The sequence below is a fragment of the Salminus brasiliensis genome, chromosome 6, assembly GCF_030463535.1.
Source record: "Salminus brasiliensis chromosome 6, fSalBra1.hap2, whole genome shotgun sequence".
In the NCBI taxonomy this organism is placed as follows: domain Eukaryota; kingdom Metazoa; phylum Chordata; class Actinopteri; order Characiformes; family Bryconidae; genus Salminus; species Salminus brasiliensis.
In genome coordinates this window covers 4,925,498-4,938,819 of record NC_132883.1, presented here as the reverse complement: position 1 = coordinate 4,938,819, position 13,322 = coordinate 4,925,498, and the positions used below count along the sequence as shown (strand labels likewise).

Sequence of the window (13,322 nt, the reverse complement as noted above, 5' to 3'; positions counted from 1 at the left end):
GAGGTTACCATCTCTGATAAATGAATACCCTCCCATAAAGCATCATACATTACTGTAGGAGCAGTCCTGATGCTATGATGCCTGCTGCAGTATTTCCTAATCCAGCAAAAAAAAGGTAATTCTTTATTTCTTTCCGTCAGAATCTTTGGAGTTGATTGCTACAGCCGCTGAGCATTCCAACGCAGCCATCAGGAAAATGGTGAGTGTTTTTTCCCATGAGACTCGAAAAGCCCACACAGATGCAGCTGCCGAAGGCCGTGTCTGTGCTAAACTCTGAGGTGATGGAGGTCTGTGTGTGCTACAAGCCCTACAACTGCACCCTCTTATTGCACTCTGCACTGCTCCCAGCCCAGGCGAACCCCTCTCAGCGTTTGTGAAAAGAGCCCACACTGCCACTTAGCTGCACCGCTTTGTAATTAAAGACAGTCGCCTTTTCCTTAGCAGGGGCTGCCCAAAGTCTGTCATTTAGAGCTGCTAATTGCCAGTGTTTTTGCTTTCACAGTCTCTGCTCTGTGAGAGAAAAGCTTAGCCAAGTGTAATTGACCCAAACAGGCACCGTCAAGTGTGAACCACTGATTAGCTAAACGTGTCTCCTGAGTTTCTCTTTCATGTAGATGGTTTTAATTAGCTTGTTTGGGTGGAAAGAGTAATGCATTTCTCATATCTGTATTACTGCATGTTACAAGCATATCTGTGTGTGTTGTGTGTTGTGTTCCCCAGGAGCGCATGAGAAAGTTGTTGAAGGTGTATGAACTGCTTGGGGGGGAAGAGGACATTGTTAACCCGACTAACGAGCTCATTAAGGAGGGACACATCCTCAAACTGTCAGCCAAGAACGGAACTTCACAGGACAGATACCTCATACTGGTGAGAGGCTTTCATTTCAGAGCATTAGAGGTGTAGATCTCGGACTTCACAGCCCTTGTACTTCTTTAGGAATGTATAATGAAATCAGTGCATAATCTACAGTTCATAATGAAATCAGTTTGAATACATTGGATACACAGATGTGACTGGAAAACTATGCTAGTTGCACAGAAGTGTAATATAGACAGCAAAAAAGAATATGGTCTCATGGCCTGATAATTTAATTTTGGCCAAGAAATGCTTGCAGTGTTTGTTATTTCTTTTATATATATATTAATATATATATTGCTGTTTTAGTCTTAGAAATATGTGCATTGTTGTATGCAATCATGTGTCTGCCTTTGTATGTGACTGTTTTTTTCATATCTCTCCAAAGTTCAATGACAGGTTACTGTACTGTGTCCCCAAGCTAAGACTGATTGGACAGAAATTTGGAGTGCGAGCGAGGATTGATGTAGATGGCATGGAGGTCTGTCACCAGATATTTTTCATCCACATGCCTTGTTATACCAACAAAAACTTTTTAAATGGCTCTACCAATACACTGATCAGCCATAACATTAGTACCAGTTCTAGTTCCAGGTGCAAATCCAGGTTCCAAGTCCAAAACATTGCTTATCTTTATCTACGGTGGCATCTGTATGGTATTAGGCAGAGGTAAAGATGATAAGCAGTGTTAAAAGCAGGAAAATGAGAAGTGAACAAGCATAAGAATCTGAGCCACTTTGACAACTGGGTCAGAGCGTCTGTAAAACATCGGACCGGTCTTGTGTTTTTTTTCTGGGATGCAGTGATCAGTACCTACCAACATTGGTCTAAGAAAGAACAGCCACTGAACCAGCGACAGGATCATGGGCACCTAATGCGACCCCACCTCACAGCTTACATGGCTTAAAAGATGTAAGGACATCTTAAGAGGTCTTGTAGAGTCCATGGCAGGTGGTTTTAATGTTATGGCTGATCAATGTATATCCAAGTCATTGACATTGTTGGATACTGTCACTGTGGAGAAGAACTAACTGGCCTCTGTATTTTACAGCTGAAAGAGACGAGCAGTATAAATGTGCCACGGACATTTCTGGTGTCAGGAAAACAGCGTTCTCTTGAACTGCAGGCCAGGTGAGTTAATGAACATACTCTCAGCAGTAAGGCCCCCGTCTACATCTGGTATTAACATGCGTCTTGAGGGGCACAAGAGGTCATTTGAGGTGCATCTGTCAGTAAATACACTAGAAGTTCCTCAGGTGCCAGGAGAAATGTTTCTTAGGTTGAGGATGAAAGTCCCTCGACAGGCAAATAACTTTCCATCTGTGATGAAAGTTCAAAAGCTGGCGATTAACAAAGTCCACAGCTGTGCTGAAAGCCCCATAAGCAGTGCTGGGCAAGCTCCTTCATCGCTGAGAAAGTTTCTCAACCGTTTTAAAAGCTGGAGGTGGGCAGACTCCCCACTGAAGTTTCTTAGCTATTAGTTTTGCTGCCTTTTACTATGTCAGTATCTCTGTCCTGCATACTCTCTGGCATGTACCTCTGCAGGCTTTTTATAATGTCTAGAAAGAACAGACAAAGCCAACTAGTGCAACTTGTAAACAAAAAGAGAAGAGAGAAGACAGAAGATACAGGGAAGAATAGAGAAGTTAAGCTGTGGGTTCGTTCTGCTCGAGGTGGAGAAGAATCATGCTCAGCTAATTCACAGATAAATAATGGCCGGTTCCTTCATTGTTATCTGAGACACATCAACATTACAAGCATTTAGACCACAAGTGCAGTGTGTGCGCCACCACTACCTTTTGTCTAGTATGGAACCACTCACTCATGCTTAGATTGGATCACAGTATGCTTCTGGTATGTACACTTAGCACTGACCACTTGTCGTCTAATAACTTGACATGGATTAAGTGCTAATTCAAGCTATACAAGGGGTCTAAAGCCCTATTTGGACAGGAATAGTTTTCAGTGGGGATGTGGGGTAATGTAATGTTACTGCAGGACGTCTGTAAAGTTTATGACTGATTCGTACGGGATAAGAAATCTTGGCATAAAAGATTTACATAACTAGTCTTATAACCCATTAATAGTAATAATAAGTCAAAAAAAATCTGAACATGGCTAAAAGGGAACGGAAGCAAAGTTATAGAAGTCCCTTCACTATTCTATCATTGCCATTTCTGAGAGAACTGCCCCTTAAAAGATGTGCTTATTGTGAATCAAGCTTGAAAAGTAACACAGTGATTATTGTTGTTCATTACAGAACTAATGTTACAGTGCTCTAGCGGTAAATCCCAGCTAATGGCACCATGTATTAGAACCAAACTAGAAAATAATAATAGACGTATTGTGAATGAAAAGCAGCATTCCAGAAAAAGAGCTCAGCAGCTTAAATATAATTACCAACTTAAATATAATTATGGTGAAAAAATCTTTTTTTTTCTTGCTAGGACCGAAGAAGAAAAGAAAGACTGGATTCAGGTAAGCACACAGTCTATTGATTCTCTGTCCTGCTCCCTATCCTTCTCCCTGTTATTCATATATCTCTGTATATATTCCTCCACTCTTCTCTGATCTTCAGCAATTCAAGATTGATCTTTTTCTGATACTCTATTAGCAGCATGTCTTGATTTCATCTCCATTCATCATGCTGTCTCTCACTCTCTCGGTCTCTCACAGGCGATCCAGGCCACTATTCAGAGACACGAGCAGAGCGTTGAGACGTTCCGGATGTTGAACTGCTCGATGCGTGAGGAGGACTGTACGCCCCCCAACTCACCGGTGGGAGCCCTTCTTCTGCTCCGCATCTGTCTGCTGTGTGTCTATGTATGTGTGTGTGTGCTGTGCTGGGTGTTTATTTGACCACTTGTTCTCTCACTGGCCCAGAACTGCACAGAGCTGGGAAAGCGTGCCCCGACTCCTATCCGGGAAAAAGAGGTGACGCTGTGTATGAAGTGCCAGGAGCCCTTCAACTCGATCACTAAGAGACGGCACCACTGCAAAGCGTGTGGCCACGTGCGTGTAACCATAAACACACCCAAACACACCCGTTAATTACCAAATTAAACACCAACCCCACATTCTTCAGAAGACATCAGCAAGTCCAAACACTGAGTAGGATGATTCACACCTGATTAAGACTCCTTTGAGGTCTTCTCCATTCACTGCAGTTCATTTGCCACCTCGTGTTTGTTTTCCTATGGTTCTAAAGCCAACCGTAAACATCAGGAGGTTTGTGTGTGTTGGAGAATATTGAGAGCCAAGGGCCGTAGAGACACATAATGCAGTCTTACCACCCTACAGTGAGAATACATGTTTCAGCAGAAGGAGGCTAACGTAAACTGTTTTGTTTCCAGGTGGTGTGTGGGAAGTGCTCGGAGTTCCGCGCCCGGTTGTTGTACGATAACAATCGGGCGAACCGCGTGTGTATAGACTGCTACACTATGCTGGTGGGAGTGCCGCCTTCTCCAGCCAGCCTGACCAGTAGCACTCAAAGAAGACGCTCCATTCTAGAGGTAAGACACTTAACACACAAAGGGTACAAGCACCATTATACCGTTATTGCCATTTGTTGCCAAGTTAATGGCAACATCTGCTGGTTGATAGCATCAATCCCTCAGCATAAAACACATGATAATAGTCATGATTCGAGATCAGTATTCACTGTGCATTTGACAACATTTCACTATGGGGTCTGCAGCTTAGTATTAGCCATCATAAACACATTCCTCAAGCTTATTCCTCAATCCAAACTTCACTTCTGCTAATACAGGGATGTGATGGTATCCTGATCTTGGCACTTTTGTGTCCTGTAGAAACAGGCTTCTGTCGCGGCGGAGAACAGCGTGCTCTGCAGCTTCTTGCACCACATGGAGAAGGGCAGCGGGCGCGGCTGGCAGAAAGCCTGGTTCGTCATCCCTGAAAATGAACCACTGGTGCTCTACATTTATGGTGCTCCACAGGTGGGAAATGAGCTGAACTATTAATTAACAAGAAAGGAATATTTAATATAAGGAATATAAGTCCCTCTTGCTCTGTCCTTATCAGCTGATGTGGTCAGTGAAGGCTGTTTCACACTTACTGCTTGTGTGTGGTGTGAGCGATGGAGACCCTCTTGGGGACCCTGCTTTTTATTTCAGCACCAGCAATAGAGCATCCCAGACATGTCCCAAAAGTGGTGCGGAATTCAGACTGCTATTTTGTTGTTGTACAGTTTATTACACTTTATTAAAGGTGCCATAGAACTGAGAACTTTATTTATACGTTCTCTCTGCCAGAAAATCTGGCATAACCAAAACAGTACTGTAAAACAGGTCAATTCCAAAGCCGCAAAACTACATAACAGTCGTGACTCGTTTTATTTACACCCCAAAAATTCACAAACACTCAGGCCACTTGCGAAAGCCTTAACACTTAAAGCTGTGAGTCAGTAAAACCCAATGGCAACCTTCAGTGTTTTTGATGTTTTTAGTTTTTGAGTTTTTTAGAGGCTAAAAGCTGTGCTGGGCTAAAAGCTAACCCTAGCCGGCTGGTTTTACCATCTTTTTTCGTCGCAGGAGAAAATATCAGCACTATCTGGTAAGATTTGGGAATAATAAAAAAAATGTTATGCTACATTATGCTAAAAAAAGCTATGCTTTGTGCCTTTTTTATGCGGCAACAGAACTCATGAGTTTATTCACAAGCCCAACATAAAAGCAAAACCAGCACGTGTCATTCAGAAGGTAAAATAACAAGGTGGGAAATAGACTTGCTAAATGGCATTTTTGCTCAAAAAGCAAATTCACATACTTACATAATTATTTATACATCAGAGAACAACTAAAATACTCAATAAATGCATTCTCTGGCACATTTAATCTAAATAGTTGACTGTTTAGTGCTGTGTACATGGTTTTTGGCAGATCAGCAGACTAGTCACTTTTTTTATGAATTATCTTATTAAGCAAAACATATATACACCTAATTATTTGATTGTTTACCTATTTGGGAAAGCCTGTGCCTGTAGAACTTGCCTACAGCAGTGATATATTCTGGTGTAATGCCCGCTGTACCCCACCTCAGCACACGCACTGTATATGTGCATGACCAACGGGTGCAAGCAGTCATGCTGCTTCATTGCTCATGTCATACAGCAGTAGTATTTGTAAAAGAGGCCTATTGCATCCCTGGAGACCCAGTGTCCTACACTGCTTATATTTCCTCTGTCTTTATTCCCTGTGCATATGATGAACAGGATGTAAAAGCCCAGCGCAGCATCCCCCTCATCGGCTTCGAAGTCTCCCTACCCGAGGCATGTGACCGTCTGGAGCGTCGCTATGCCTTCAAAATGAGCCAGAGTCACCTGACGGTTTACTTCAGTGCAGATGGGGAGGAGCTTCAGCGGCGCTGGATGGAGGTCCTCTCAAGAGCCGGCAGGGGGGAGGAGTTACAAGTTCATGGCCCAATCTCTGAGGCTCTGGAGGAGGAGGGGGAAGAGCCAACCTCTCTAGGGGAAAGCACATGATTGGCTGATAAATATATCTTTTTTTTTTTGCACACATGAACTGTACAAATGTGACCACAAGGACAGAATCTGGCATACAGACACACATACACAAACACATGCATACACACACACACACACACACACAAACACACACCTACCTTCACTTTTACACACACATCTGTTCTAGTTGTCAGTTGTAAGTTGCATGAAATATCTACCGGTACGTTTCTCTGTGTATTGCTCATCTTCTTTGAGTGACAAGTGTTTGCGAATACCTGCCAAACGTGTGCTCGCCTACACACACCCGCGCGTCTAAGGACATGTCGAAGATGGTCACCATGCTTAAAATCACCTTTCCTCCGCAGCTAGCGATTTCTGTGTTAGATAGGTCCACTCTTTCTGCCGACCATTGCTGTGTCGTTTTAAAACGAGTGATTTCTTGCTGGGCTTTTTCAGTGCTCGTAAGCTCTTCCGTGTCGTTCTGGGAGAAGGCCTGGGGTGGGTTTCTCAGAGTGATTAGGCAACTCAGCACCAAACACCACAATCAAGTTCAGTATTCAGAGTTCAGATGTCAGGTGGTGTGAAAGGCAAGGCTGTGCACAAGTTTACTGTTATGGTTTACAGTTTTATAAAGGGTAAACAGGTGGTTTAGGCGAGTCTGGAAGCTCTAATTTTCTCTAGCTTGGATAAAGTGAAAGATTAAACATGATATTTCAGTGGATTTGTGGTCAAATATAGGAAATTGTGAGTTCTCTTAAGTACTGAGAACATCACAGCACACAATTTTGTAACCAGGCTTGAGATCCATATTATTTCAACCAATACTACTCACAGAATTTCGTCTCATACACTATATGTCCAAATCTTTGTGGACACCCCCTCTAATGAATGCATTCAGCTACTTTAAGTTGCACCCATTCCTGACACATGCAGATGCATACAGACACAGCTTAGAATAGGACTCTATAGAGCAGACAAACATGAGCCTATTGGCACCACGTCTAATGCAAGGCATGGGCTAGAGGGGCATTGAGCTGTGGAGCAGTGGAGGAACTGTCTTATCTGGAATGATAATGGTGCTCCAACCAGTACTTTTGGGATGATGAGTTTAGGTCATCCAACATCCTGACCTTGCTTATGCTCTTGTCCCTGTCCTAAATATAGGAGAAAGTCTTCCCTGGAATCAGTGAATGAGCGGGGGTCCCATTACTTTAGTCCATATAGTGTATGAGGAAGCGTAAAACACTGGGAGCAAGCATTGCTGAGCTTCAGCTCGGCTCACTTCTGCCACCTAGTGGGGATTCACCTCATTGCATCTTAATGCTGCCCAGGTTCTGTATTTGGCTTAATACTATTGAAACAACAGGAGAATGTGTGCTGAAGTGTGTGGGAGCTGGAAAACACACTAATCAAAAGACAGGGCTCTAGACCAGGCCGCAGCATGTGTGAGCGAGTCCCCTGCTGAGAAAACGAGTGACTGTTCATTTTGTGCTTGTAGGTTGGATGCAGGGGGACTTTGGTTTTAGATAAGACTGTAGATATTGGGAGACTTTATAGAGTGAGAGCGAGAGAGAGAGAGAGAAAGAGAGGGCCGGGTATGTGTGTATTGGGCTGGTTTTTATCATTATAACATCAGTGATATTTCTGCCTTATTCAGAAAACAGGGGTTTTGATAAGAAAATGAAGAATATATATAAGATAAAACATGGTAAAGGTTTTGATGAGGATATTAAGCGTTTTAAACCGTGTCGTATTTGTGTATGAAAAGTGCTGAAAGGGTAAAAGACAGTTGCATTTGTAAATATAATTTATTCCTCTGAACCCAGTTTTTGTGGGTTGGGTATTATTGACGAGCTCGGTGTTCCCTTTGTTATGTGCCGTTTCGATGGACGTCAGAACATCCTGTGGAGAGTCTCTGAAGCTAAACTTCTCTTTTTTACCACTTTTATGAGTCGAAAAAGTTGGTCTTCAGTGTTAAAAGGTTTTTTTTTCCACTAAATCTGAAGGCAGAAATGTTAGGTTAGCCAGTGTGAAGGCCCAGTCACTCACGCTCTGCTATTTGTGTTGGGTATTGTTTTTTGATATAGCTCTCTGTTGTTGAAAACACTTGCTTGGTTAAAAGTGAAGGTGGGCCGGTCAGTTGTATTTTCGCGTTCCGTGGCCTCCGCCGTCCCGTTCGTCTCTCGTTGGAGTGCCAAAAAAAAAGACGTCAGAAAACGAGTCACATGAGTAGAGTAGAGCTGAAAAGGCTTAATCACTATGGAGTTGATGATCATTTAAAGAGAAATGTGTGTACGTAGTCATGGCTGTGGATGTATGTACAGTACTGTGCAGAGGTTGAAGGCACTTTAGTACATTTATTTACATTTATTTAATTTTAAACAAAAACACTATACACTACATGTCCAAATGTTTGTGGACCCCCCATCCTAATGAATGCATTCAGCTGCTTTAAGTTGCACCCATTGCTGATGCACACAGATGCACAAACATGTGCACACGAACACAGCTTGTCTAGGCCTTGTAGAGAAGTACTGCCAATAGAATAGGACTCTCAAGATCAGATTAACACAAACCTACTAGCACCATGACTAATGCCATACGTGGGCTATTGGGGGAATAAAGCCCCCCAACATTGAGCTGTGGAGCCGTGGAAGAGCTGTATTCTCTGGAATTATGGTTGGTGCTTCATTCATTACTTCTGGGATGAGCTGGGGATGATGAGTTGGAGTGATGATCATCCAACTCACTAACATTCTTGTCCACTTCTTCCCTGGACAGTTGAGAGAGTCACTCCAACAAAAGCAGCATCAACTCTTTTTTTAATACCCTTAATTTCAGAAGAAACCAATGAATTAGCGGGTGTCCCAATACTTTTGTCCAAATTGTGTATTTTGTGAGCTAGTCTGAAGAACAGAGCTCAGTTCCTCCAGGTTTCTCCTGGACGCCCCCCAGTCCAGCCAGCACAGCGTGGAGGATGTGTTCAACTCCATCATCATCATCATCATCATCAGCAGCAGCAGCAGCAGCAGCAGCAGCTCACCTGATTTACCATCATTAAGCCCTGATTTACCACCAAACCAGGTGTTGATCTGAGGAGAACTCTAAATAATACTAGACTCCATGAGAGAGGAGAACTTTGGAGATGTTCTAATGATGAACACAGTGATGGAGAACCACCACCACTTTCTGTAGGGGTGTTATTATTAGTGTTTATTCTAATTTCAGTGATGTACTGAGGAACTACACAGCTTTTTTATTCTACAGGTGCTTAAAACATTTGCACAGTACTGTATGTATGTACATATGTGTATGAGTGTGTGCGTGTGTGTGTGTGTGAATGTGTGCGCGAGTGTGCGTGTTCATGGGTTGTAGTGATCATTGTCCAGCCTTCAGTTGAGCCTGCCACTCGTTCACTCATGCAGACCCCCAACATAACTCATCACCACCCCGACAAAAAAGCTTGCATTGTGTTTACCTGCTGTAAGGCTTTCTCCTCATTCTGCCGCTTCCTGTCATGCCTTACATATCGACGTTTCTGCATTTCTGACTCTCGTTTTTTACCTTTGCTTTTTTGCCAAAGTATACTGCAGGAAATGATGTATTATTGTGTGTTGTTGTGTTTATGTTCCATTTTCTATCACCCATATTTATTATCTTTTTTTTTGGTTTGTTTTTTTTACTTCATGAGGTTTCTTGCCTGTAGTAACTCAAAAGCAGGACTTACGTGTGCAGCACAGATTCAAAATACAGAGAGCAACACTTAACAAATACAGACAGACATGCTTCATCAATCATGAAGACTCTTAGGAGAGTAACAGGCCGCTCCTCACTCTGTCCCATGTATCCTTTAGTCCTACAGAATATTTCAAATTGGTGCATGAGGTTGTATATTAACGGAAAGTCCACCACCGTTATTACAGTATACGCTCCCGTTCTATTTCTCCAGCTTCTAACCTTCCTGGCATTATTTAACACTAAACCGTCATGCCAGCTGTCAGGAAGCAAGATTAGATTGTATAGCATGCTTCAGGGGACACAAATACTGGCTGTTTTTTTGTGACAGGCAGCAGAGCACAATTGCACCATTTGCATAATTTACCAAAAGCTGTCGGAAGACCTGCCGTTTCAGTGCTTTCAGACTGACGGGATTGCAGGATCACTCCAGTAGCTTTGCTGAGCAAGTGTTCATAAATAACCCGCCGTTATGACAGGACCAATTAAGCCTTCTTGCATAATAATACCTTATCTGACTAAATAGGTACCAAAGGCAAAGCTGGAGAGATAACATGGTCATATCGTTTTATTTTTATGGCATTGCGTAGGGTTATCTGGCAACATCCGTGCTGAGGTCATTTTGGTGTATTTTTAGAAATTGCCCAATGATGTGTTGCTTTCTTTTACAAGGAAACACTACTAATGCTGTAGCATAAGAATATGTGTATGTATATATATATACATACACACATATATATATATATATATATATATATATATATATATATGTATATATGGAGTTATGTAATAACTGAAAGTTTGGGAGAACACGCCCAAACTCCTCCCCTCCATTACTAGGCACTATAAAACCGTTCCTCTCCCTTCTCGTTCTCGTGATGAAAACTTGTACCCCACCACCGCCCCTGCTCCTCCTGATGATCCAATTATACTCAACCTCTACCTGGCAGGGGGGGGTCTAGCTTCGGGTTCCATCCGCTCAAAGCCCCCCAGAACTCCAGCTCAATTTTTTTTTCTCTCCAATGTGGTCTGTTAATTACCCAGCCCATACATATTCTCCCCCATTTTATGCAATGCTTTCCCGAACTGCCGCCGATGCCACGTCACCGGGCAGCCAACGCGCTCGAAGGAAAGCACCGTATACACGGCTCTGATGCATCGGCCAGTGTTGGCCAGCATTGCACTGGAGTGATATGGGGAGTGATATGGTCCACTCACCCTAGAGAGAGCAAGGCCTATTGTGCTCTCTCAGGGACCCGGCTGCCAATGGCTAGCATCAGACCAGGATTCAAACCCTGATCATAGTGATAACGTCTTATTCTGCTGGACCACTCTGGGCCCTCATTAAACATGCTTTACAACCATTAGGGCAGTGGTGGGCAGCCACCATAAGCAATTGGGGGTCAGGTCCCCTTCTCAAGGGCACCTTGGCTGGGGATGCCAGTCCAGTCAGTCCTTTCAAGCCCAATTTTCTAAGCTTTTCTAACCTTTAGGTCAGGGCTGCCCCTCTTCCCATTTGGCGAAATGATTCCAGGGGATTTCGACATTGCAGTTCATTTTACATTCCACAGTTCCCCATTTCTGAAACCTCCAAGCCAAGTGGATTTCTGATCCGATTAGATCTGATGGATTCATTGTGGAGATCCTGCCTGTCTGAACAGGAATGCTTAACTTGGCGGAAAGTTGCAGGAGTGTGTACTGAGGTTGAGCTTCATTAATGATTAAGCACAGATCATTGGCTCATTTGCCCCAAGCTATAAATGTTAATCGTTATCTATGATCACACCGTCATTGCAGCTCGGACCCCAGCGTGGGCGCAGGTGGGTCTCACCTTTTATCCGACCAGTGTCAAAGCTGCCTTCAGTATCAAGTTGCCAGTTAACCCACGCAGAAGTGCGTACAGATAAAAGGTATAACTGTTCACCTGGTCAGGTCTGATGACATTACGCAAGCGAGGCCTTGACCTACTTGTCTTGCTGTATAAGCCGTACAACACAATCTGTGGAATCACTTCTCATCATTTCTCCTCCTGTGTGGAATCTGTATAGATTTGCTGTACACATGACGAGTATTACTGTTATTACAAGTACTATTCTAATTATTATCGTTAATTATATTAGTGGCAGGCCACTGGGTACCATTGTATGTCGATAACCCAATGAAATCTGTGCAAGATCATGAAAATGTTTATGAATTAAAATAAATAAAAAAAATGTTTAAGAATCTCAGTTCATTTCATATCCCCAAAATACCATAGTGTTGTAACATGTTTACGGATGATCTGTGATTAAACACAGCTGTGATGACCTTAATATTTGACTTTACCTACAGTGTACACAGACAGTCATCTCATAGATGGTCGTTAATAATGAACGAAGGCTTAAGGGTTTGCCATAAAGCGTTTGTTTGTTTATGACAGTGGTCAGCAGCCCTCCTTCTGGAGATATTATATCATATCAGAAGAGGAAACACACATTAAAGCCATTGCATATCAGTACAGCAGATTTCAACCTGCAGTTATCCAGAGCAGTGGGAGTAGCCACCTTGGCACCCAAGTAGCAATTACAGGTTAGGTGCCTTTCTCAAGGGCACTTCAGCTGTAAATAATGAGGGAGGAGAACCGCCCCCTACTTCCTGCTGGTTCAGGGGATTGAACTGGAGATTTTCCAGTCCCACGCCTGCTTTTCTAACCTTCAGGCCACTGGTACCTCACCTCAGGACACGGTTGATCTTAATAGTGGGGTTTGCCCCCTGTTTCCTGCTCCTCTGAAGGGTTTCCCCTGGATGTTGGATGGCCTTACACTTGATTGCCACAGTAGCATTACTAAGGTCATGTTCTGATGATCAGATCTGGATCAAAAATGCTGGGCTGAGGGGCTTCGTACATCTTCTCCTCATCCTCATTGGGCAAGCTGACCTTAGGCTTATGTACAGCTGCCCCAGAGCATCTCATTATATTGGCCATATGTTTAAAAGTGGTGTGTAGATAGTTTAGAAGTATAGTCCAGATCCACCATATCAACCAACCAGCGTCTTTTGAGGAACCTACTGTAGAACGCTTTGTTGGCCCATCTTCCTGCAGATTTGGATCCAACACACCAATCACTAACCAGTGTCTTCTGAGGACCTGAACTCCTTTAGAAAGGCTGACTGGACTGGTCTATCCTCTTGCAGAGGGAAGATCCAGCACATACACTAAAGAATGTTTTATGAAAAACTAAGCTCCTTTTAGAGATAATTTCCCTCC

The 13,322-nt window shown here is 43.2% G+C and overlaps 1 protein-coding gene across 2 annotated transcripts in view; it reads left to right on the top strand.

The window, feature by feature from the left end:
* The window catches only part of fgd1 (FYVE, RhoGEF and PH domain containing 1), a 69,239-nt gene extending 56,941 nt beyond the window's left edge, over window positions 1-12,298 (top strand). For both annotated transcript variants that reach the window (XM_072681404.1, XM_072681405.1), the window contains exons 8-17: window positions 141-199; window positions 721-867; window positions 1,244-1,336; window positions 1,907-1,986; window positions 3,303-3,333; window positions 3,532-3,633; window positions 3,739-3,867; window positions 4,209-4,367; window positions 4,668-4,814; window positions 6,089-12,298. In XM_072681404.1, coding sequence (XP_072537505.1) covers window positions 141-199; window positions 721-867; window positions 1,244-1,336; window positions 1,907-1,986; window positions 3,303-3,333; window positions 3,532-3,633; window positions 3,739-3,867; window positions 4,209-4,367; window positions 4,668-4,814; window positions 6,089-6,358 — 1,217 coding nt within the window. In that variant the 3' untranslated portion in view covers window positions 6,359-12,298. The remainder of the gene's footprint in view (window positions 1-140; window positions 200-720; window positions 868-1,243; window positions 1,337-1,906; window positions 1,987-3,302; window positions 3,334-3,531; window positions 3,634-3,738; window positions 3,868-4,208; window positions 4,368-4,667; window positions 4,815-6,088) is intronic.
* Window positions 12,299-13,322: the final 1,024 nt, after the last annotated feature.